This window comes from Natator depressus, chromosome 17, assembly GCF_965152275.1.
Source record: "Natator depressus isolate rNatDep1 chromosome 17, rNatDep2.hap1, whole genome shotgun sequence".
Lineage (NCBI taxonomy): Eukaryota > Metazoa > Chordata > Testudines > Cheloniidae > Natator > Natator depressus.
Genome location: NC_134250.1, coordinates 4,447,754 through 4,474,582, shown reverse-complemented (window position 1 = coordinate 4,474,582; position 26,829 = coordinate 4,447,754). Strand labels below are relative to the sequence as shown.

Below are 26,829 nucleotides of genomic sequence, written 5' to 3'. Positions count from 1 at the left end.
TCACATGATATAACCCAGAGAGTCGCATTCATCACTGCAAATTTGGTGAAAGAGGTGCACATTTCTGGCTGATCACTTGATGGAGGAAGAGCAAAGGGAAACATACTGGAAAGAGAAATGAACCACTGACTCTCAGAGCAAAGGAAGTGGACTAAAATAAAATAATATTTATTGTATTCTAAAAGTCACTGACTTTTCATTATTAATAATGGAAACAGGAGGTTCCCCGAGAAGTCTTTTCTGGAAGGTAAACAGCAGAGACGTTACAAATCATCATCTAATTATTGACTAACACAAGATTAACTTTCCTGGACTGCCTCCCACCTGGGCTGGGCAGGGAAGAATCCCATTGGCTCTGCTGCTACTAATACAAATACTGTCTGTGAAAGGTCACTTTGCTGGAGCCATAGAAATATGCGAGGTGGAAAGATAAGAGGGAAACTCCGTCTGCTAAGAGAGGGGAAGAAATGAGATACAGAAAGGTTTGTAAAAGTTTACAAGGCCAGCATGTGTCATACTATACCATGAGCACCACGCAAGAGGATTTTAAAACACATCAGGTAACACTCGGTGGTGGATACAAAGATAGGAATATAATTCTTCATGCAAACGCCCTCAGGACAAAGGCTGCATTCTGTGCAGTGCAGGTGTGTGGATGGGCACGTGTACACACAGCTTTCAGATTCCCTCCCCCCAAAGGCAAATTGGATCCAGTTTGTTCTGTATAAATTGCTACAAAACACAGGCTAGAAGAGGATCATTAGTAATGATTTAATTGGCTTTTGTGTCACACTCCAATATACATCAAGAAATTACTTCCTGCACAGAAAACTTTAAAAGGTATTTTATACAGAAACACAATTTCTTTATCCTCAGAAAATGTACAACTCAGCCAGCTGACACTTACACTTTCAGGAGCGCCCACTCTGATAAATACCAAAGAACAAGAGAAGAAAATTTCAAATCAAGGAAGACAAATGCAAACATGTCCTTTACAGGGTACAATTCAATGCACCTGGGTTTCTAACGTTCTTCTGATTTGTTTATTATTTTTGTTAACCTTTCCTTTTATCTCTAGAATTCTGAATGGCAGAGAATGACAATTTAGGAGTCTCCAGGGTAAAGAAACATGGAAATAGTTCAGATTTCATCCCTACAAAGTATATTACAGCACTGACCACGCTATTGCTAATTTTCATTGGGAGGAAAAAAATAATTTAAAGTGAAGTTACTAGTCCAGCACGCAGATAACAAATCTATGCAAACAACCTGCATTCCCATAGGGCTTGTCACTGCATTTGGTAATAATAATAACCCACATTGAGTTTAATTATTTGTTGTGCAGGAAAGGCAGACTACACACCCTCTTTTCTTAGGTTGTCTTTTGTAAACTGATCAGTAAGAAGTGCAAACACCACTCCCTGAGAATGCAGGTTGTAAAACTAGCAGAAGGGTCAGAAACAATAATCAGCACCTAGAGGAAGTGATGTGATCCAACAAGAGGCTTTCTGATAAGGTTTCAGAAGTTCACATAATTGGAGCTTGTTGTCACCCCTTTTAGCCAAGTTTACAGAAATTCCTACCACTGCTAACACTGTTTCAGGTGCATGCTTAGCGATACAGGACTCCCCAGTGTACGTGTCCGGCTGCCTCCAACACCTGTCTACACTAGGACTCCCAGCATTTTAACACCAGCACACCATTAGAACCAGTTTCAATGGTAGGAATTTTTTGTAAAGGTTTCCTCATGTAGACAAGGTTAATGTAGGTGTTACAATATCTCAACTCTCATTTAGGTGTCAGTTCTTATTTTAACAGTTTTGGTCAGATACAAATGATTTTATCTGCTGATTTACCAATTCTACTGTAATCAGTCTCTCAGTTCATAAACTATTAGGACACAGGCTGATTTATCAGTCTTGGAAAAATCACTATTACCAGCCCAGGCACAGAATCTACTGTCCCACTCACATGGGGCCGATAAGGGAAAAACACTGGAGCCTATGTTTTCAAAAATGACTAGTGACTGGGTGCCCGACTCGAGTCGCCTTAAAGAGGCCTGATTTTCCAAAGGCACTAAACATCCAACTTCTGAAAATCAGGCCCACTGAAGGTGTCTCAAGCCAGAAATCCAAAAATCACCAATGACTTTGGAAAATGCAGGCTTAATATATTATTTGCCAATACAAAAAAAATAAAAATAATAGCAAAACTTCTTATTCCAACAGAACTGTTTGCAGCTGTCCTATAATCATATGAGAATGATACTTGGGGAATGTTAAAGGGAAGTGAAGGAAAGTTATGGGACCTTTTCCAAAACATTAATATCTGATTCCACTTTTAAAAACCTATGACAGAAACTGGGTCACCCCAACCACTGAATGCTGGGAATGAGCCAGATATAGAGAAGGTAGGAACTTCAGCAGCTTGCCTTACCACATGCTGGAAATTAGCAAACTATGGCAAAGGAAACAAGGCAGGGATGGAGCATGAATATTAGATTTGTTCAAGACCTAGACATCAATAAAGGTCTTTTGAGGAGGGACAGGAGAGTATTAATGCTCAGTAACATGAATAGTTATCTTCATTTAGGGCCCATCAAGTAAACTATCAGTAAAGGAAATGCAGTAATGCAGAATATTGCACGTATTGCAACCGTTATCAGTTATTTGACCAGCGTTTGGTTCAGGTTTTTGTTTTATGACATCCAGTTTTTAACAGATCTCTATCCTACTTGTAACAGGATCGAAACAAATCCCGCACCATTGCATGGGCTACCACCAGTCTCCTCAGCTATAAGCACGGAAGCCATAATCCAGGATAGGGGTGGGTGGGTGTCCCCCTCTCTCCCTTCGCACATGGGAAGGAGCAGGTGCAGTGAGAGGGGACAGGACAGCGCAAAAAGATGAACATGAAGCTAGTGTCAGGCCAGATTTTCAGTCTCAACAAGGACATTTCTAATTTGGTGCCCCCCACTCCCGAGTGTCACTGGAACTCTGCAGGGTTTTTAATTTTAGACACAGGTTTGTGCGTGTGGAGTTTGGTTAAAATAAATCTGTACTTGATCTGGAATGTTCTCTCCCTCTCCTGCAAGTGAACTACATATCCCTGAACAGTGGCTGCAAACACTAACCAACCTGTATCTACAGCAGCCCCCAAATCAATATTATAATGAGAAGCAAGCTGGAAGTGCCGTGGAGTGCGATTCTCCTGAGACGATTGCTAGTCAGCTGCAGTGACTCCTCACCTGACACAAACACCGCATGCATGTGCCTCCTGCAGAATGGGTAGGAAAGCATGGATTACAATACGGAAGCTGCACATGAACTCTCCCGCCACCAAAATCCCTGTAGTCTTGTATCATCACCTGGTCTGAAACACACCTTTAGAACTAGGTGGAGAGATTGCCAGGGGGTTTGGGGAAGAAATCCAGTGGTGATAATGAGGTGATTTGTGTCACTCAGTTAAGGCTTCTCAGGCAAGCATGTGCCAAGATGAGCACTTTTCACACAAACACTTTACAATTTAGATCCATCAACCCAAATCCTGCTATTACTGAAATCAAGGAGCATTTTGCGGCGGACTCCAATGGGAACTGGATTGCAACTCCGGTTACTTTAAAACAAGCTGTGTTGTGAGATTTGGGGCCCAATTCTCCCCTCAGATATTCCAGTGCAAATCTGGAGCCACTCAATACAAGTTGCAGTAGCGTAAGCGAGAGGAGAACCAGGTCCTTTAAATTTAAAGCCAGTGAGAGAGTTCCATCCTGTGAAGAAATCCTGGCAGCAGCAGGCCTATAATTAAAACTAACATTTCCAGCGGCTCTGCCTTCAGGGCAGCGATGGTGCCAAAGTGGCACACCCACATTCTGGGCTCCAGCTGGCATGAAACAGGCGGCCACAAGCATGGTGGGATAGTACCATTTGGTGCTTGGCTTCCAAGGCCTTATTCCATGAACAGCCCTTTGTGGAGGAGGGAGAGAGGTGTAGTGTGGGTTAGAGAGGGCGGGGTAGCCCAGTGCACGTGAGAAAATAATGAGAAATAAATTTGGAAATAATGAGAAAAATAATGAGAAATAAAATAATTTGGCCTTAAAGCAGCAAAAGCAACAGAGACTACTGGCTTGTTAACAGTAAGGTGTGATTTGACCGGTGAATGCAGTGATTTTGCCCCCTCCTTGCTTCCCACAGAGGGTTCTCCTTGCTGTTTTACTGATAGCTTGACCACACGCTCCTGCACTCGGAGCACAGGGGAGACATTGCAGTGTCCTGTCCTGGGCATTTATAAGGAGCTCAGTAGAGTCCTGGGGGCCAGGAGCCAGCGATTCAAGGGGATCTTATTTTTAAAGAAACAAGCAGCTCTATGATGGGGAAGGAATATCGTCTTATCACTTTCAGGGCAGAGTCCAACACTGGGAGACCCCAAATGGGAACTGCAGCTAGACACTGAGAAAGTAGCATCGTATGAGCAGCTGGCGAACCTTGGATGTAATTCAATCAAAGCATTTTCATAGCCTGCAGTCTCCAACTCACTGCATCTCCTCCAAGCTGTGGGCCCAGAGAAGCCCCAGTGAGACAGGTTTCCCTCGGCTAATCTATCCCTGGGGCACAGAGCCCTGGGAAGCATTCATCCCTTGCCAAAATCATGCTGCTTCTCCATTCAGAAGAATACGGTTAATGCCTCTCAGGGCGTGGCATGGATTCGGCAGCTATTTTTCCCGTGATGAAGTGTAGGATAATGGGGAGCCTGCACAAGACCTGGCCAAAGTTGCTTCGGGGCAGCAGATGTTGCTTCTGTCCATCTACAGTCTCTTCTTGATGAGCTTCTCCAGTTTTCGTATTCGGGAGGACTCCTGCTCAGGTGTGGGAGCTGTCAGGGACATGGAGCTGGTGTTCTCTCCCCCAGAGGGAGGGGTGGGAAGCCTCTGGCGGAACAGTTCCAACATGCTGCTTTGCTCACTTCTCTTTAGGCCCTGTTAAGAAACAAAGGAAAGTGGAATTACAATACACAGTGAGAGCACTACTGAACCTGGACAGTGGGCACCGGAAAAGAGCTACTGCAGACCCAGGTTCAAATCTCAGTCTTCTCTTCCTCCCCTGCAAGGGCAGGATACAGCCACCCCACTGTTCTAGACAAAGGAAAGGAAAGCTAAGCCTGAAGCCAGGGATTGAAGTCCCAAGTCAGTAGGTAAAGGGAAAGCAGGGTAACTGCCATCAATCAGTAGCAGCTCTCCAGGCTTTCAGAGCAGGGAGGATGCATTTGTTCTGTAAATTGCCTTTTCATACTTCAGAAGCCCCACACATTTCTACTGAAACGGTTGCCAAGGCATTCAGATTTCTCCAGAGGGGGACTTTACTAGAGGACCATAAATTCTGCTGGGTTGGTTCTAACCTTCATGTCTAATATCTTCTGGAAAGTGTCTGTGCTGCAGTCAGCAAGGAGTTTGATGTAATTGTCAACAAACACAACAGGTGGCTCATGAGGGGCCATAACCACCTGCAGAGAGAGAGAGGGGGGGGGGGAAGGGCATCAGACACAAGCTATGAACATATAACCCACCAACCAGCTATACGAAGAGCCATAACAATGGTGGATGGAGAAGTTTCTCCTGACATGTAAGTGGAGCTTCTAAAAGCCCAACTGAAATTCATTAGGTTGAATTATCCCCCACACAACCTGGCATCTGCAAAGGATGAAGACCCGTTACAGTTTAAACTAGATTCAGGCAGAGGGATTCTGGAGAGGAGGGGAATGATGCACATTTTACAAGAGCCAAAAGTCCTGCTCCAGCTTTACCTGAGTAAAGGCAAACTCTTCTTTTTAAACAGCAGGATAAATCTTTGTGCTTTAAAAGAGCAAAGCTATGAAGGGCTCAGGACAACAGTCTCCTGCTCACTCCCTGTGCTTTGTCCTGCCAACAATCTCCACACAGACTTCCAAGGCCTTTCACCCAGAGCCCAAAGCAGGGTCGTCTTACAATGGAACTGTCTGGGCAACATGCCAGAGACACTGCTGTGGGTAGCTTGCAGTATCCATGTAGAATAACAGCGTACAGTCTCGTCTCGTCTGTGCAAACCAGTGGAACCTACAATGGCTAAAGAACGGAAAAGAGGCCATACACGCTTACTTTTACTGAAAGGTGCGGGCAAGTTAGTAGGAGCAAAGCAGCGATGAATCCCAGAGCAGGGAGGGGTGACGGGTCCCGTTTATGAATTGTCAATTGTTACTCAGAAGCTGAACAGATCCGAGAAGCTGCAGGGACTGCGTATTGTGTTGAAGCTGTTGTAGGGCTCTCCCTCCCAGCTTGTGGGCTGGCAGGCACTTGGGGTGGGGTTCGAAATTTCATTTTATTAACCTGGGAAGCATGAGTCTCTTCAATACCACTGGGAGAAGAGCCATGAACGTGGTACTGGTGAAAAGCCCCAGCTGACAGGCCTGGAGCCAGAAATCCTCTGCTCAGGACAGGCAGCATGTGCACAGTGGGAGCCCAGAGTTCCCCCTTGCTGCCCCATCAATGAGCCTCAACCCTAACCTGAATTGCTTATTACCCAAGCTCCCTTTCCACTGTACAGAGCAGACACAGTATCCCGTCGGGTAGCAGGAGAGGATTACTTCTCTATCATTCATCTCCCCAGGAAAGCACAGTTTAGGGTCACTGCTTCACACCAAGGGCCTGCTTTTCACTCCATTTCACAGCTAGGCTGCTTGAGGAAGCTACTTGAGACAACAATTAGGGTCAACATGGGGACAGTGGCACCCCCATGGATTGGGATCAGCGAGCAGAACTGTGGGGAAACTCCACACTGGCTTTGGGGGAATTTCGGCTAACGAGTTCACCTCCTGAGCTGCATTGTCCCAAAGCTACCAAATCTCCAATGAAACCATCTGAGGGGGGAAAAGAAGGTTTCACTCAAAAGCCGGGTCAGGTTCATGTCCCTGGTCAGAGTTCCTGGTCAGGATTGGTGCCTGAAGCAGGCTAGTTTCTCATGGTTTTGGAAGGTTTGCCCAATTCTATTAGTTGACCAGGCTACTGTTGCTTTACATACCATGAAGTGAGCCATGGATACCAGCATTGGTGGGTTGTTCGAAGGCATCTGACATTTAACCCCGTGGCCTTTGAGTACCCAGAGTCACTCCACACCAGAGCATGTTATTACATTACCGACGTTAATGGCCCCTCTATCTCTGACAAGGCTCTCTGGACATATCTGTATGCAACACTTCTCCATAAGACGTCCCAGTAGGAGAGGAGTGCAAACTCCCTCACAGCACTCCAACACATCAACACCACTTACAAGTTAAGTGCCCGAGCACAGATGCCAGGTTCGTGGATGTGAGGGGACTGATTAATAAAAAAGGAACAGGAACCAATGACGATTGGATTGTTTTGGGTGCACAAGCCAACCAATTAGTCCGGTCACCAGTTTATTACCGGGACCGTGGGCTCACAGCAGGACTCTGGTGAGCGTGGTGGTATGAAATACGGTAAAAAAAAATATTGACTAGAGGGAGAATAGCTAAAGGTTCCATTGGCACTAAATGACACCCTCAGTGTAAGCAAAAGTAGTTTACACACTAGCACCGACAGTCTGTGCTGTCTGAAAAGCAGACACGCGACTAATGCAAGGTCTCTGCATTACATGAATAGTTGCACTGCTATCATGCATTGCCTAAAGGATCTGTGGATCTGCTGCAACATCAATACAAGTGTCTCACCACTTGCACTGGCTTCACAGCATGACTGACCACGCCAGCATGATAAGGGGGGATAAAAGCCTTTTGTTTTGTCTATCTAGAGCATAAGCTCTTTGGGGAAGGGACTTGCTTTTACTATGGTCCTGTGGTCGCACAATGGAGCCTTGATCTCAGCTGGGGCCTCTACGTGCGGTGTCGCTGTCATACAGTCACGAGTAGTCTTTTCTTTTCTTTTGGTTCAATTGTTTTTTGAATTCAATACTATTGTTTTAAACTTTCTAGTCTTTACTGTCGCATGTGACTCTGACAAGAAAGGAAATTCAGAGTTAAAACTCCTACCATGCCCTTAGCCTGGCAAGCACGTGTCGAACAAACCAACTCTCTGAGCCAGCAGGCAGCACCGAAGTGCACAGGGCTGAGGACAAAGCGACTGCCTTAAAACTGAATCCACTCACTTTCCTCTTCCCTAGTTTAAATTAGACCCTCATTGTTGTGTTAGCTTAGCCTGGACATTATAACTGATCCCAGCTCCCACAGATTCTCGCACACAAAACCATCTGCACTATTTTGTTAACAAGCAGAAGACAGCACCATCCACAGGAGATATGGGAGGTCATGACCGTCAGCACTGCTGTGCCAGCCCTTGGTATTAGCTCAGCCTCAAATCTGATATATTACTCCAAGGATCCAACAAGCTCTGGTATTTTCACATCAATTGTTCGTTTATAGTATGACAAAAATTGTTCTTGGGTCATTTTACAGTCACGGGCTTCAAAAAGCGAAAGAGGACCCCACTCAACAAGGTAATGGAGCTGTGTCTGGACTGGCTCTCCTGCTAGACAGCAAACAGGTGCCACCACCCCACTTGGCTCTCGTCAACCAGCTATGCGTGAAAGTCTCCAAGTAATTTTAGCGGTAGCATTTGCTCTGAAGCATATGGGGAGGGATTTTTGAAGGTGACATAGGGAATTAGGAGCCCAAACCCTATTGTAAGTCAATGGGATTTGAGTGCCCAATTCCCTGATGTCCTAGAAATGCCAACCACACCATACCAATGTGCACATACGTGCATGTGTTCTCGGTAACGTCGGGTTCCAAAGAAAGGGCCCCATGGCAGTCACACTCCAAGTTTCCAGGTCAAGCAGACTCAGAATAAAGAATCTTGAGAGTTACCTTCAGGATCATTTCAGCCCGCGTCATGCCCTTCACCACTATCTTTGTGTAGCTGGCAGGAGCCTTCCTCACCACCTGGGACCCAATGGAAGGCAGATCCAAGAGAACCATCTTCAGAGAGTGAGTGTCCAACAGCAGCTGTAATAGTTAATCGCACTCTGCTGTTATACTGTCCCCAGCTAGTAAGTGTCATTAGCAGCTAGAATGCCACAAAGTCTAAAAGTTAAACTCTTTACAATCCCAGAACATCTTGGCATTTACATCACTGTTGGCACAGAAGGAATGAATCACCGTGATGGAGCCTCAAAGGACTAGACCCCTCAGTTGGGGTATATCAGCAGATCTCCCCTGACCTTAATGGAGCCATGGTGATTTACGCCAGCTCAGGATCTGGCTCATAGCAGGTCACCCATTCGTAAGCTGGAATGTTAACTCGTTCCTAAGAGCAACTCAGTAAGACCTTGATCCCTTTGCCTCCCCGCCTCCAATGCCATCCATTGTTCTGCATTCACTCAAACACTAGTAAAACTATAGAGCAGTACCTACACTGACAGCCTCCCACCTAACACGCTGCACCCACTGACTCAGCGTCACTCTCCGTACAGCGCACGTGAACTTTCACTAAACTGGCCTCTTCCAACACCTCAGGCAGCACAATGGGAAAGGGGCTGCTGCTCAGCAATAGCTAAACTGGAAAAGGTGCCCTCAGCCAGAGCTTAATTACCATAAATCCTTCAGGTCTGAATTAGAAAGCAGGATGGAGACCAGCCGCGGAGCAGAGACCTGAGTCATTTGGGCTGTATTTTTGCTTAACCAGAAGTGGAGCACAATTTGATTGGTTAACATGGGACAGGAAACACTCTGGGTATTCAGATCCACAGCTCATTCCTGCAAAGGGGCTAGAATCAGGCGGAAGTGGGCTCCCACAACCTTACCAGTGCTGCAAAAATCCCCGCAATAGTTAAGGACATTTGTGTTACAGTCCTAAGCACACAGAATTTAGTTAACATATGAAGGCTATCGAACGTTAGTTAATATACTTGGGATATTGATCCCAACGGGAGTGGCCATGGCAAGTTCACCAGCTCAAATGTGGACCAGATTAGAAAAGGGATACTCTACGATGGCTGTCTCAAGGCGTGTGAGAGATGAATTGATGGTCTCAGTTCAGTGGGGACAGGATTCCATATAATAAAAAAAAACGTTCACAAACATTGTACTGGTGCCTGGATTTGAATGCAACTGCTGTTAAATAGCTGAGAAACTCCCTTCAGAGATCAGCAGTGGCAGTAAAAAGCAGCACTATTATGGTAACGTTTGCACCAGGGGCTGGATTTACAAAGGTCTTTAGACAACTAATGATGCAGATAGGGGCTTAGCAGGATTTTCAAAAGTGCCTAGAGCAGTTAGGCACCTGACTGCCATTGAAAATCAATAGGAGTTAGTCACCTACCACACGCACGTGCTTTGGGAAAATCTCACTAAGTGCCTATCCATCTTTGTCAATCCAGCCCCAAGAGAACAAGCATCACTCAGAATGAAATGGATTCAGGGTAGATCAAAGCCTAACAGACCTGCACTGTTCAGTTTGCATTAGACAACACAGCGATCAGAGAGCTGAAATGGACAAGTTATTCCATTACCCTAATAATTAAACACACAAATGCACTGCTGGTAATGGGCTAATCACTTTAACCACATGGTCATTCAGAAAAGCTCCAGTGACAACCTGGAGTCTCTAATGATGTTTATTATACAAGACAACTAGGAATTGTACTTCAGCCACTTGCTTTCTATTCGGGAAAGCAGCAGGAGTTCAGTCTTTACACAAACACAGCAACATCTTTTTATTTTTTAAAGAAAGATCCCGTATCATTTCGCAAAAGCCTGTTGCTCAGAGATTCTGACTCCTTGGCAGCCGGCAGCTTTGAACACATCCATCAGAAGTTCACTGTTCCCCCATCTGAAAGCCTGTCCCATTCAAGCCACGTCTTCAACCAAAGAGCAGTGGTGTCCCAGCCACCAGACAGGTGTATGAAGGTAGAAAAGCTGGGGCGACAGACCCAGCAGCTGCACCCCGAATGCAAAGATAATGCAAACTCTCCTGATGTGTCCAGTCATTTGCACTCCCTGATACATGGGTACGTATCAAAGTTCACTGTTTCAGTATATGTCAAAGATATTGACAAAACCACTTGCTTTCTTAAGGCTGCTATTTGCTGTCTGTTAATTTTGGGGCTATCTAGGGAAGATACAGAGAAGAAAGGAGACAAAGAACTGGGAGTCAGGAGCTCAGAGTTCTAGTCCTGAGCCTGCCATTGGCCCCACTGTGTGACCTTAGACAAACCACTTCAGTGCCTCGGTTTCCCCATCTCTAAAATTGAGAATACTTATATACTTCAGGATGCTGTGGTGCGTCTGAAATGGTTTGTAAAGCACATGGAGATCCTGAGATGAAAGGCATTTTATAAGTGCCACAGCATCTTTCATCCAGCAACACCCCAAAGGGTTTGCCAAGCTCCATTCAGCAGCCATTCTGTATCAGCACCACCACACCAGAGTGTTTTTTAAAGAGAGAAATATCATATCCATCTGGAAATACAAGAGGAACTGCAGGAGGCAGAATATAATTGCCCACACTGGAAGTTAGCCAGGACACATGGCTTAACATCAACTCCTGACAAAACTGCCATGAGATCTCTGATTGTCACCAGATTTCCTATCAGAATCCTCAGCAGGACCGCCACTTTACTTAAGCTTGAGATGAGACACATTCACAGCCCATGGGATGTACAACACTGAGCATTTTCATTATAAAACCTGTACAAAAGTGGGTTACGAATTCATGCAAACAAATTTGCTTTGGGCTGTACCTTGGCACAAATTCTCAGCCTTAAAAAAAAACAACAGTTTGGCTGCTTTTAATTACAGAAGAGTAAAAAAAAAAGAAAACCAGACAGACATTTACTGGTTTTAGAAGCATGTGGATTAAGAGTAAGGTCAGGATTTTTAAAACCCACTAGTGAGTTTGAGTGCCTTAGATTTTGGATGTCCAAACAGACATTTTAACTGGGCCTAATTTTCAGCAAGTGGGAGTTCAGTATTTTCTGAAAATTAGGACCTTTTAAAGGCAGTGCACTCAAAATCGAGGCATCCAAAGTCACATCCTGACAAATATTATTTCTCTCTTCCAATTCCTTTCTCCACCCAGAACTCTTGATCTTCCTCCCTTACCCACAGACTCTTCCTCTCAGTCTCACTCCCCCATCACAGTCCCCATAACATCTAAAAGGACTCCTCAATCTTCTTTTCCCCGAACCCTTCCCAACCAGACCTTCTCGCTGACTCACGGCTGCATTGGTCCATCTTGAGCCACCAGACCAGTGTCAGGCCTCCACCTGCCTGTTTAAAAGCTTCATAAAAAGCCAAGACCCATCAGATGAACACTAACAGCTTATGCGTGCAGCTGGAATTTCCATGGCAAGCTCAGGTATGCAGGATGGAGAAATGCTGCAAAAAACTGGAAAGAATGCTTCAAGCACCTGTAAAAAACCACAAATGGCACCGCTGGGAGCTACACCTCTTAGCCCCAGGCCCTATAAAGGATGCTGTTTTTTCTTTAAACTACATTCATAATAAGTCGTTCACAGCTCCAAAGTCAGTCATGGTCTACTGCAGCAATCCACGCTTTTGTGCAGCATTTTGTTCCCCAAACTGCTATAAAAGGAAATACAAACAAGGATCTACACAATCCACATTCTAACATCCTGTTTGAACAAAACATTAGCTGGGAAACAAACTAACAAAGCCAAGGAAAGACAGAAACTTCTTTCTCTCACACTTCCATTATTTTTCTTAATCTTACTATTATTACAGCACGTTCATCAGCAACTGATCTCAGCACCTTGGTAGAACAGGGTTCATTCTAGCTGTAACTTCGGAGTCCAAGGCTTCTGCTGGATTGGGTTACAACTTTTACATTATTTAAAAGCCACTTGGAGGGTGTTGCCCGGACGTTTCACTGTGAAACACTCCCCCATGCCTCAGCTCCCACTACTAAATACAGACACCTACACAGGTCAGGGGCTGTGCACCTGAGAAGCTTCAAAAGCCAGGGCGGCTACTATAAAAACGGCCTCCTTTTCCTTTAACATTAGCTAGTCTCTCAGGAACTGTTCTGAACACCATCAACACACCCCTCTCTCTCTAGTTAAGATTAAATGAAACTTCTTGTTCTCAAGAAATCAGGTTCTACCGACTGACTAAAATAACTTTACAAAGTCACACAATATTTTCCCTGTTATGAATCCAGCCATGTTGTTATCATGATTCGATTTCTCTCTCAAAAGAAGACGAACTTAAAAACCTGACAGACACTGCATTTCAGTAATAAAAGAAACCAAGAGAGCCGCTCTCCAGCAGATGTTTGCATCATTACAAATCTTCTAGCACTTAGAAAAGCAACAACCAAATGAAAATCCAACATTCCTAACAATCATCTTCATGGTTTGTTTGCCATGGCCATGTCTGGGGACGAGGAACAAAAACTAATACGAATGCTATGGATATACGAATGCTATGGATATTGACTAATTACTGGGCACTACGAGGCAGGGGCAATCATTCAGAACTGAGCTGTTGGCATTGAGTTGGAGGCAATGTCAGGACCCGCTCAGAATTCTCACCATCAAGGAGGCAATCTTTGCAGCTGAGCTTCCTTTTCCAGGTTGACAAACCAATGTGCATTGGCTCCTCTCTAGACTATTTGCTATGCAAACGGCTTTGCCCTCCCACTGTGGCTGCTCTTACGCTGCTTTTCAGGCTTTAAATGACTGGATTTGGAAAAGCCACAGCAGCCAACTCATTTACAGTGGAACTGCCACCTGCCACATGGCGCCTTCTGCATCAATTCCTTTTTCAAGATCAGACATTTATATGAATAATGGATGAAATTCACCATTGCACAGGGCCCTCTGCACCATTTAAGCACTGTGTTGGACCAAGTTTGGAGGCATGGGGGCACATCTGGTACAGCTATCCAGGGATGGCTCTGCACCAAGCCTTCTGATGATGTGGGCTAATCACAGAGCATCCTCTGGTTGTGTTCACAGGACTGCAGGTGGACAGCACAATAGGTGGTGGTGGGAGGGTGGGTGGGTTACCCAGGGAAGATCCTGGACACACAAACTACCTTTATTTCCCATGAGGAGATCTGTACTGCCTACAGTACTTTAGCCATAAATAACATTTCACTCATCGCGCGTGCTTTTCACCAGGCTCTTTAGGAGCATTAAATCTCATTGCAGCACCGTGAGACAGGTACTGTAAGCTTCACTATCCTCATTTTATGCAAGGATAATCTTAGGTCCAGAGAAATGAAGGGACTTTGTCCCAGGTCATTCAATGAGGCAGCAGCAGAGTTGGAAACAAAATCCAGGAACCTGAACTCTTCCCTGATCTAACCCTAGACCACACTGCCTACTAGCACATGGCAATCTTTCGTATCCCACTCCCCAAAATGTATCATGACATCACTGATCAGAAAGTCCTAAAATCACCATTGGACACTTACTTATATTGAAATTCAGACAATGCATCACCCGCAACACCCCACTTCTTTAGCAACAAATGCCCTAGTTCGGTGCAATTTGACACAGACACCAGGAAGCTGAGAGCTCTACAGCAGGATATAATTAATTTTTCTCACCTGTTCTGCCCCCACCATGCTAATCGGTTTGCACTTGAATAGATGGTTGATGAACTTGGGAATGAAGGAGCTGCGGAGAAGAAGAGTACCAAAATTACATATTTGAATTTCAATATTCAGAGTCACATAAAATCTTAAGTGAACCCTGTGCAAAATAAATCAGGGTTTCCATTATGGTACTGCAAGTGCATACAGCTCTCAAATGGATTCTGAGCATAGAATATTTTTTTAAATATACAAATAGGTTAAGTAGAGTTCTTTTTCTTTAACCATGCTGATCTAAAAGTTAATCTGGAGGCCAAGTACATGTTATATGTAAGTATTTCTGTAAAAATGGAGCAATATTATAGTGTCAGTTGAAGTATCAGTTAAGTTAGTTATCATACTACATAATAAACATCAGAACACCGGGACAATAACTGTTCATGGAGTGGAAACATCTTTATAACAACAAGAACCTATTCTGTACAGGATATAGAAATACTATTTACATAAAAATGAGTATTACAGAAGTACCGTGAGATTCCCACCAAGATCAGAGGTCCACTGTGTGAGGTGCTGTGTGTATATATATATATCTACACACACACACACACCCCCACACACAGAGAGTAAGAGAAAATCCCTGTCCTAAAGACCTTACAGTCCACGCAGGTAAGACAAAAGGTGGGAAGAAAGGCAGTTTTACTATCCACATTTTACAGCTAGGGAAAGGAAGCTGCCAGAGTTTGTGTCACATGGTCAGTCTTTAGCAGAGCTGGGAACTGCATCCAGATCTTCTGAATCTCAGTTCAGTGCTTAAACACAAGCCCACCCGGAACAATACATGGTAGAACGTAGATTTTCTGGGCTAGGTTTCTGTTTTTTCTTGATTTTAGGTTGTTTTTTTTTTTTTGGGGGGGGGGGGTGATTTTTATAATGGAAAAAGAGCTTCTCTCCTCTCCCTTCCTTGAGAAGGGAAGTCTTATCAATGTTAAATGTATTTTCCTTGTCAATCTGGCACCCTTTGAAGCCCCATGCTCCCAGGGATGGTCTCCCAGCAGGTGGATGGTTATTCTAGGGCCCCTCCATAACGCTGCCAAAGGGCTACATCTGGGTATATGTTTCGCGGGTGAAAAAAGCTGTTCTCAAATGTTTGCTTAGGTGGGATCTCACTGGTTGACCCTTCAGTCCAAAGACATGGTTAAGGTATTATAGTGTCTATGCCACAGTGTATCAAAAATAAAACATACACAAAAGACATATTACGTCTATATTTCAGTATTTTATGCATGTCTGAATTTTACACATGTTGACGATCAAAAGGCCAAGCTACACAGGACACCACCCAGTTACACTACCTTTACTCTACCCCGGCAGTAACACCCTCATTAAGGCCCCTTTACACTGCCAGAGTGATGTAAAGGGGCCTTAAAGCAAATCAGACTCAGGCCCACAATATTCACCAATAAAACCAAAGAGCCGCACTAGATGCATTCAGTAGCCAAACTCAAGGAGAGTGGCTAGCACAAGCAAAAGGAAGTTATCTAGACCCCGATGAACAGTTTGGTAGGACCACATCATTAATGTCCCCTTTTCCTCTTATTCGCTCATTTGTAATTTACTTGGCTTCCTTCACCTGGCCTCCATTTGGCTGAACACTTGCATGTCTCATGTTTCCAGTCCCATGTCTGGGACCCAGCGACAGGTTTAGACTTTAATGGCTCAGTCCTGTATTTTGTTTGAGTTGGTCTGTTTTCTTTCCCCTTGCAGAAAGCTCCACTTACTGCAGTGACTGGAATTCAGTTTGGTTTTCCCTTTGCATCTGTCAAGCTATTTATTTCCATCCTGCGAAGGAAGCAGCCTGGCCAAGACCCTCTTTGTCCTGCCACCAGTTATTCTCACCAGGTAATTTCTTCTTGCCCTCACTCAGGTCAGAATGACACAAGGTACAGGTCTGCAGCCCATGCAAAGCACTCATTAAATGAGCAAAAAAACTGTTGAAGGAAAGAAGTTTTTTCAACGGAAGAATTTTCTCCTCTCTCTTTTCAACTCATGGCCATGGCCTCTCACAATGAATAATCTTTGCCTGGATGGGAGGGGAGCCTCACTGGAGAACAATTTTAAAATCATTACTGAGAACAAGCTCCAGGGCTGCCCCCAAATGGCTTTCAGTCTGGCCACATGAGAAACTAGCCTTGGCAACACAGCATAAACAACGGTAGGAAAACAAACATGAGCTTCTACTGCAGGAAAGCATTAAGGCAAAGATGAAAGTTATCTGTCTCATAAGTCTATTTTTCAGGTGTATAAATAAATCCCAAAGGCCAATTAGAGAGAGCCAAGAACAGCTGGAGTTTATGCGAGCCTATAAAACGGACAATCAGTAGAAGTTCTGGCTGCAGCAGTTCACTGCAAATGGAGGAGCGTGCAAGATTATGTGTATCTTTGATCTCACATGTAGGTCTAACCCAAGGGCAGGTCTGGTGCTAATACTTCCACATTGCATACGGGAGACAGTAACATTGCTTAATTCTGCAGCATTTCAGGTAGGGAATCTGCATTCACGTGAGCCAAGGATTCCCCCTTTGAGTTGTCCAGCCAAAATCTTCAACAGGGAAAGCTTTGCTTAGTGTGAAAATTTCAAGGTGTCAGAGAATGGCCACCTGCTGTCCCCGCCACAAGCACAGAACGGAGGAGGGAGTGACCTTTCCACCCCGGATGCTGCCTGTTACGTTATATTATGCCCTGTCTAACTAGAAACAGCTTGTCATGTCCAGCAGGGTGGGCAAGATGAGTGACACTACCCCTCTTCCATGTGTTGGCTGGCAGAGGCCATCAAGAGTGCTACAGCATGACTGAGAATCTCAGCTCATCTGAGCTTCTTGTCTCCGAAGACCTAGACAGCACAATTCCTAAAGTCAGCTCCAAAGCCCGACTCCCCCACAGCACGTGTAGACAGTCCCGATAAGATGAATATATATTTATTCTACTGTATATTCTCTCTTCATGGTTTAAGCACTTTGAAAAATATGCTCCACTGTACTCAGAGATCTACATTTTAATGCCACAACTTATTTACAGTTTGAGCTGTAAAATCATATCCAAAACACTTTGTACAAGCAGACTAGTCCCCAAGGTAATAATACAGCAGAGCAAGAAAGATTAGGAGCCTGAAAACAGAAACCACAGCACTTGAAAGGCTCCCATCCAATAGGAGAAGCTTTGCCAAGCTTGTGTTTTCCTAATCCCTTGCACTGATGATGCATTAAACACAATACCTCACTAAGCAAGACAGACAGAGAGATGCAACCACAGTACGTTTGTTTTAGAGATGACGACCTGCTACAGAATGTTGTTCAAAGCATCCAGCTGTTCTTGAGTCACTAGCAATAGAGAATCACTTAGGTTTAAATAACCTTCTGAAGTTCAGATCAGCCGCTCTCTCCGAATCAACAAGATTTACTCCAGGCTGCTTCAACACTAGCATATGCTGCCTGAATGTCACAATCTTCTTTCACATAATTCTGCTCACTGAATGCCTGATCAAAGTCCCTCCAAGTCATTAGTTAAATTTGCACTCTAATTATCCACAACATTCTACTGTACGTAGCTAACACAGAGCCAATCTGGGGCAGAGGAAAAGAGGATTACCTTTAAAAGCCTTACCACACGCCAGGGTTTCTATCCCCCCTGTTCCTCAGTTCCAATCTCCTTGCAACTTCCAAAGGTAGGTTGAGCAAATGTCCATACAGATGTGCTATATTTTTTATTTAATAGGGAAGTGATTTAGGTACCGTTAAGAATGTAAGAGAGGGGTTCATTTGTGTTGCTCTTAAATGTCATCTTGAATTTCTACTACACCAGTCTATTTAGGGAGCGTGAGTGTCTTGGTCCAAAAGGGAAAAAATGGCATACACTGAAAGACACTTTAGTTCCCTGGTGAGGAATTTTCTTTCTCCAAATTTGGTTCAAATTTCTTGAGCTGGTTTTAAGTTTAACAGCTTTAGAAACTCTCTCCCCCTTGTGGTCCTGTAACTCAAAACCAGCCCTAGTGCAATACAATTAGATTTAAGAAGTTGCTGCCAGTGCAAAAAGATACAGATGTTCACACACAAAATGCAAACAGGATTTTCAGTGTTGTGTAGCGCATAAAAAGGTACAATGTCTACTAGACAGATGAGCCTATAACATTAATACTCTATGGATTGAGAGTCTTAAAGACACCCAGATATGGGTAGGTATTAAAATGTCACATGGGTGCTGAGAAAGATCAAGGTATCATTAACTAGTGTACTGGTTCTGTTTAGAAGCAAGTCTTACAAAAGACTTCAAATGTAAATACTGGCAAAATCAACATCATCAGGAGTATGGAAGAAGCTGAATTCTCACATACAGGGCTTGATCCAGAGCCCAGTGAAGACAACAGGACTTTCTCTCAACTTAAAGAGACGTTGGAGCAGGTCCACAGTTGTATTCAGAGGTCTTTTGAGTGGTAGTTTTGCTGTTTTCTAAGGTCTACCAAGGAACAAACTTTGAACCACTCACTCATTCCAGCTTAGATTTGAACTCATCCCAGATGGGAGAGCTGGGTGCTTTATCCACAATTCACTTGGTATGTGCTTAGCAATAAAGTTTAAAGGGAGGCAACTAAGCCAAGGTATTAAGACTGTGCCGTGAACAGCTGAGTAAATGGATTTTTCATTTATCACCATGATAGCTATATAAAATTCAAGTGTAACCACATAGGAGGCTTATGCGCAATAAATTTTCAGAGACAGTGTTTCGAACAGTGATTATGGGCAGTGTCATAATATGATTTATCAGTAACTGCTCCTTAATGCAAACTACTGAGCACCCAGAGACAGAAAAGGGAGTGCAACTCTCTGGCCATCCACCCTGCTACAGAAGCTAATGGCTCTCAAGACATCCCACTACATCCTTTTCTGCTGAAGTAGAAACCGAAGCTCTGATTCTCACAGCCACACAGTAACTGCAAGTCTATACAATTTACTTTGGAGAGATTAGCTTATTAGAACTGAATTAAATGTTTAGGTATTTTTAAGTATGAAATATGGCACGTGCAGTGTTCCCTGCTCATGCCTTCTGCTGGGCTGGCCATGCAGAACTCGACAGCCAGTAGCTGTAGCTACCAGGGCCTTTAACAGCTTTTTCCTGGGTCATAGGCCTGCAGTGTTTGATTGGTCTCAGTCGAACAAAAGGGAGTTTAAAAGAAATTGCCCATAATCCCTTCAAAGGTAATTTGGCTCTAAGAAACAGGGCTCTAAATAAGACTCAGAAGCTGGGATTTTAAGGTGGGGGGGGCCTAAGAGAGGTGGGCACTCAACTGCAATGAAAATCAGTGGGAGCTGGGCCCCTAACTCCAAAAAAGCCAGCCTTATTCTCTGCATCCCCCAACCACTATTAACCTGTCTAGCACTGACAGGCCAGGAAGCAGATCATCACAATGGCTCCACATACCTGGAGTACATTTCCAGTCCGTATTGATCACTGTCTTTAAGCAAATAAGCAGCTCTAGGAGGATTGTGCACTGTGTGTTTACTTCTAGTTAAATGCAACTTCACAGCCTGCTGATTGTTTAAAAAATGTGTTATTAGAAGGAGAAGAAGAATTGTCATGAGAGTTGGGAGCTGGTACAGGTTTATACCAAGGAAAAAAGAGATTCCCATAACGAAGCTGAAGTGTTCTTTTAAATATCCACCAAATGCTGATTGTCAACCTCTTCTGCACTGGGACTCCACATTCAGACACTCAGAACGGGTCTTTTGCAGAGGCCCACCCCAGAAACCTCTGCACTTAGAAAGCGGTTCTCCAGCGATCATTAAAATAGTTTACGGGCTGGTCCGGGCACGTGAGAAGGAACCAGTGCAGACGACTGAGCAAATTTGCTTCAGTGGGACACTCAAGACAAGGAATGGAAGCACCTCACAATCTCACTGACAGCTGCAGGTGACCCCATTCCTCTAGACTTGGGAAGCTCTTGACCTACATGTCAAAAGTCACTGATATAATGTACTAAAAGGCAGGTACATAACCAGGCTAGCAACGACCAGAATTACCAGAGAACCCTGGGACAGGCAGTGACTTACTTGGCAAATTTAATACAGAACTGAGTGAAGTATTTTCTCGTGGAGGCCAGATTGTCACGGATGATGGGAACATTCTGCTTAATATGAAGGATAACAGACGTGACATAAGGACTCTGGTCACCAACATGCTCCACATTCTGCCACTGCATCTGCAGGAGGGGAAAAAAAAAAAAGACCTCTTACTTCATTAGGCTTTAGACAATGTAAAAATACACAGCAGTGTAGAGTACTGAAGTGAGCACTGGCTTTTTCCAATCCAGCCTTTACAAAGATCTGTAGAGTCTCTCCAGGAAAAAGTCACCATAATTCTTTAACCAGGCAGCCCTCTGTGTCAGCTGACTGATGACCAAATCCCTGGCAGAGAAACTGAGACCTGTTTTCTCATCAAATTACAGTTATTAGTGGTCTAAGAACCACGGAGCCCGTTGAACAACAGAGAAGACATGAAGAAAGAAGAGCTAGAATGGCCCTAATGTATCAAAATACAGAGTTGAGGTGGGAATATGTACCAATGCTTATGGGTGGTGGAAGGGTGTGCACATGTACATGGGTAGAGCACAGGGATAAACAGCTTTTGGTGTAAGTTAGGGGGACACTCCAGCCTGTTTGAAAGTTTCTTTTCAACAGCTCCCATAAATCCTGATTCTGGCCCTTTAAGAAATTGACTGCAAGACTGGAAAAAGGCTTGACATCTGTATCGAAACAGGAACATTAACACGGGTTAGGCTGAGGACAGCTAGATGGAAAAGAGATAAAAAAACCAGTGCAACTCAAACATTCCACATGAGCTCAGCTGACAGCAAACCTCATAATGTTACTGGTGTGGAAGGCTAGAATGCAAGAGTCCAGCTCATCCAAAATGCACATATAAAACTATACACCAGCAAAAGAATAATGATTCCATCCCCCTTTTCATTTTCCTATACCTTCAGTAGAAGTACAACTGAATAGCTGCCTTTAGTAAGAAAGACGTGTGACTGCTTTGACAATGTTCAAAACATACAGCAGAAACCTTCTGAAACGAAGTGAACAGCTGAGGTCTTGAGGTCCCTGGAAAGATATCTTTGTTCACAGCAATTTCCCCTGCGGAGTAAGACCGTCCCGAGAGGTGCTGCTTAGTGCTCTTACTGAACATGCACATTTAATGGGTAACGGTAAGCACTCATGATTCCATGTTGCATTATGGTTCCAGGTAACCAGTTAGCACTGCAGCCCTAACGTTCAAGGAAGCCATTAAGATGAATTATGAATGACCAGAACAACAGAAAATCAGGATGGAAAACTGCACGTAGTTTGGGGGGGGAAGAAAGACACAACTATTTTTGTTTCCTTTGAGGGATGCGTTTGCATAGGATCTGCCTTCACACTTGCTTGCCTAAGCCCCAGATCTGTGTGTATGGCGTCCCTGCTATTTTTAATCTTATTACAGATGCTTTGTTCCATATGACTTTCCAGATTCAGCTCCATGCAAACGATGAGGGGCATAGGTGACTTAGTGGGTTAGAGCAGCCAAATCTCCAGTGTCTAGTGGAAGAGTCTACATACGTCCCATACAAAGCCTTTTTAGTTAACAAAACTGAAGAGAAACACACATGCACTCAGTCGGTAAGAGGGACATTTTTCTCACTGCCTGTTCAATAGTTTGTAACTCTTACTCTGCCAACCTCCCATTGGAGGGATTGTTCAGACTAGTCCAGCTGCTCTTCAGCTGCTCACAGCAACCACCACATCTGAAGAAATACACCTCGTAACGGTTTCCTTGCCACACTTTCACACATTCCCAGCACCACAGCTTCCCCACCGATGGTAATTTAAAATGAACGCATGGTCAGGATATACAAAGCACATCTAGAAAAACCATAGGAGTATTGCTTACCGATAGTGCAACACTTTCCCCCCCTGCTGTAGACAATTTGTTTTGCTGGGTTTCATTCCTAAAGCAATTCTGATTACCAATCTTATAAAAATGTAAATTCAAAATTAGCTGTGTGCGCGCAATTTTCAATAGGACAACAGTAGCTGCAACGAAAGGAATAGTGTGCACACATACTGAAAAGTCATCCAAAGAAATATGAACCCAATTTTTCTGGTAAAGGGTAACTTTTCTCTTGTCATTTTAAATTTACTCTTCAGGACTCAAGTGTTTTTTCCATTTGTGTTTGTCTTGGGATATCCCCAGATAGTTTTTGACTGGTATTGTACATAACCAACCAAAAATATAAGGTCTCACCTCATATGTGTGTGAGAGAGGAAATGTGACAATGTGAGAATAAGGAAAGAGCAACTGAGAATTGCACGGATAAAAGCGTACTGTGCTGAGGGGTTCTGAAAGGATCCTTAAAAAAAATCCCGCCAGCAAAACTCGGGTGGTTTTCTATGTAACTAGAGCTGCAGAAGTCCTTGCTTTTTATTATATAAATTTGTAACAAATGTTCCAATGAAGGCAGTTCATGTTACAGCCACGTGGTCACTTCGTTGCAACAGTGTTTATTTTGCAAGTTTTGTTCCTTTTACTGAGAAATGTTCAGCTTTGTGAATTATGTCAGCACTACAAATCACACCTTTTCCGCTGTATGCAACTTTTCCGCTGGCAGATGTGTATTAGGAGTCTTAGTTCAGTGTATATTCTATGCAGACACATGCACATACCCTTGGGCAAAGGGTCTCTCCAACTCCTCACACAGGTCACTCCCTATTTGAAGTCTTTCACTGCGTCTCTTCTCATTTTCTGCATCCAAGTCAAGTTTCTTATCCTCACTTTCAAGACTGTTTCCCATCTACTTTTCGGCTTTCACAATGAGGCCATCAGCCATTGGAGCAGAGACACCTTGTCTAACTGATCCAAGGTACCTACCATCACACACTGTTTCTGGTTGATACAATAAATCTCTCCATTACCACCCAGCCCCATATGTTCCTTATACTCCTAAGCCTGTCCCCAAACTACTTTTATCACTTTCTCACTCTCTTTACATCTTTTCATGCTACCTCTGCACCTGAAGAGCCTTCCAAATCCAACTGCAGCCAACAACTTCCCTCTCCTCCTTCAAACCCACTTCTGGCCTGAACTTTCCCAAAGGACTGCCTTCCATTGGTGTGTCTACACATTCTTGCTCTTTAACTGTTAGTCCAGTGTATCTTTTTTATCCAAGGCAGATTAAGCTCTTGGAAAGTGCTGTCTTTATGCCTTTCTGCAGCACCACATATACTTGGAGCATTCCACTTATAATTATAAATACCACCTCTAAAACTGAAGGGTCAGGAGAAATCATCATAAAATGCAAGTGGTGTCCCACAATAGCTATGGAAGCAGTTATTAAAAGTAACTATCTACTTAGACGCAAAGATGATACACATTTTGGAAGGTGGAGTCCTATCTTCACTTAAGATTTGCCCAAAATACTTAAGATAAAAGAAAAACCAGGACCATTTTTGTCTGAAATGGATATTCACATTATTTATTTTCCGTGTGAAATCTCTCTACGAATAATGAAGCCAAGATATGCTTCAATGCTTGGGTATTTCATAATTCACTTCTATTTCTAACAAATTCTTTCCCAAGAAAACAGCCATTTTTCAGAATTAAAAAGAACCCAGAATAGTCCGCCTCACAGATTTCGGAGGGTTTATCTACAGTAAAAGATCTGAACTAAGGAAGAGCAATGGCTCTGGAACAGACATGTATTCATATTATAGGAAAATAAGAGTGGATTCATAGGCACATCCTTCATCCCTCCGAAACAGAATGAAATTTTACTCTTCCAAATGTTAACATCTTTGTGATTCAGCTGGAAAGGTACTAAATAGGTCTTGAGAAAGTAAAAAAAACAAAAACAAACAAATCTTACATCAAATCCAGCTCTCTCAAAATTCCAGTGAAACTCGCATACAAGCAACTGCCTGCCTGCTGCAAATGGAGGAATGGATGTGCAAACGACAAGTATTTACTTAGCAAGTTTTGCAGTGCTTAGCTTGTTTATATCCGATCATTCCCATCACATGGATTTCATTTTGCTGGTGTTCCAAAGACAAAAATAAATGGCCGACCAGCTGCTGCTTTCCCAGTCCTGTGGTTTTGCTATGGTATAAACAACCCAAGCTCAAGGATTCGGACGTACTGTCGTAGTGGGGGTAGGAGCACCCACGGGTCTGACAGGGCACATAAGCAACACCTGAAGTGCTAATCCCCTCTCCCACATAGTGCTGTTTTCCTGGAAAAATTCTCTTTCCACTTGGGACATGTACAAATTCTGTTAGCAGCTGCATTCCAACTCACACTCTAACTGGGGGTGGAGGGTAGTTGCAGCTGGAATACATCACGAACCAGAGTGCTATTAAAACTTATGGCAGTTGGGAAGTAAGTCAATGCTACAAAATGGAGATCTATGCTTAATATTTCTAACTGAGAGTAAACCCAACCCATAGTTCAATCTACTTTCATCGTCCTCACCTCTGCCTAAAGCAACCTGGGCTTTTCACAACACCGCAGCAAGACAAACACAGCTCTACGTTTCAGCTGATGAGCAAAAGAGAACAATGCAACTGCCACAAAACCCAAAAGAGCTGGTGACTCAGAAAGAACGGTCGGGCTTCTGGCCTCTCTAGTCACAGTGCCACATGTCACTGGGAGCATCAGAGAAGTGACAAGGCACAACCCAGCCCTATACTGCCCTTTGGGTACCTCCAGACAGACAATTCACAGGCCAGCATTAGAAAAGGCTTGGTAAAGCTCCTGGACAGAGGTGTGGAGAGGAAAGTGAGACACAATGCAAATGGCATTTAGAGCTAATCAGATTTCTGCCAATCTCAAAGATTCCCACAAGCATTGAGAGCTAAAAGGAAGGACAGGGATGAATATTCACTGACAGCGTTCTGTTGCTCATGTGGCTTGCTTAGCTGTGAGCAACGGAAGCTCTTACTGGAGTCACACAAAAGTTCGTCTGGAAACGAAGCACAACTTGAGCTAAAAAGCGGTGGCAGCTTTAAAAAACCAAGCCGGCACCACAAAGTTACTCTCAGAATGGGGCAAAGGAAACATCCAGAGTGAAACTGAACAGTGTCACTGAGCAACAGCTCCAAAGCATGACTTAAGGCTACCTCTTTTAAAAACCTACCTTGCTCATAGCGGTAAGGGCCGGGTCACAGGCTGCGTCCAAGTCCTGCACTAACAGCTGTATGCTGTTTGAGATCACACTGCAAAAATCAAGTACAGGCATTATGATAGTACTCAGCAACCCAGTGCCAAAACTGACTTCTCTGAATGTTAAAAGGAGAAAAAACATAGGTGACATTTGTACTGAATTGTGAAGAGATACACAGTTAGAATTTTTACTTCTCAGTACCCAGGAAATATTGCATGCCATTTACAGGGGAGCTAGCAGATGTGATATAATCTAGACAGAGACCGCCTTTCACCGTGCCTTGACATACAGAGGGGGAATGAGATCCCAGTAATGTGTCAAATCACCTACATGGGCAGCGTTGCTGGAACAATTTGTATAGTGGGGGTGCTGAGAGTGATTGAAAACTGAAAACCCTATACATGATGGAAACCATTTCAAGCCAGGGGGTGCGTGAGAAACCCCAGCACTCCTAGTTCCAGCACCTATGTACATGGACCACACCCAACGACCAAACCATCCGGCAGTGGGGGCAGAGCTCACCCCTGAAGCCTGTTTGTGATTCTGTTTCCAAACTTCATCCGGTCTTTTTAAAATTAAAATTTCATTTCCAATACGCAGTTCTACACCATGCAGCACTGGGATGGCTTCCACTTGATATTTTGTTGTTCACATATTAACCAAAGAACCTTACAATAAGGCTTTTAAATAGTGCAGCTAAGACTGTGCATCTGGATGAGTTCTGAATGTCTGTCTTCCTTTTGCCGGGGCGACAGTAGATGGGCCATTTATAGTATGTCTAGCACCAGTCCATTGTTCTCATTTCTCCAGAATGATAGGACATGCTAAACCATGGTCTTTAAAAAAAAATTACTAATATTTCTTAAGAGCCATTTTTGATCCCATTACACTAAAGTTTGGACTTAAAAATCATGGGCCTGTAGGGCTTAACCTAAAACAGTGAAAGAATAATATATGTTCATCTTCTGTATCTTGGATCATCCCCATGGACGTGTGGCCCAGCAGTGCCTTTACTGCAGGCTTT

General features: G+C 43.9%; 1 protein-coding gene across 1 annotated transcript in view; it reads right to left on the bottom strand.

Moving 5' to 3' along the window:
* Positions 1-216: 216 nt before the first annotated feature.
* VPS53 (VPS53 subunit of GARP complex) overlaps positions 217-26,829 on the bottom strand; it is an 89,766-nt gene continuing 63,153 nt past the window's right edge. The window contains exons 17-23 of the mRNA XM_074974793.1: positions 25,779-25,857; positions 20,665-20,813; positions 14,576-14,645; positions 8,869-9,006; positions 5,392-5,496; positions 4,758-4,972; positions 217-3,276 (exon numbers count right to left, since the gene is read on the bottom strand). Coding sequence (XP_074830894.1) covers positions 4,802-4,972; positions 5,392-5,496; positions 8,869-9,006; positions 14,576-14,645; positions 20,665-20,813; positions 25,779-25,857 — 712 coding nt within the window. The 3' untranslated portion in view covers positions 217-3,276; positions 4,758-4,801. The remainder of the gene's footprint in view (positions 3,277-4,757; positions 4,973-5,391; positions 5,497-8,868; positions 9,007-14,575; positions 14,646-20,664; positions 20,814-25,778; positions 25,858-26,829) is intronic.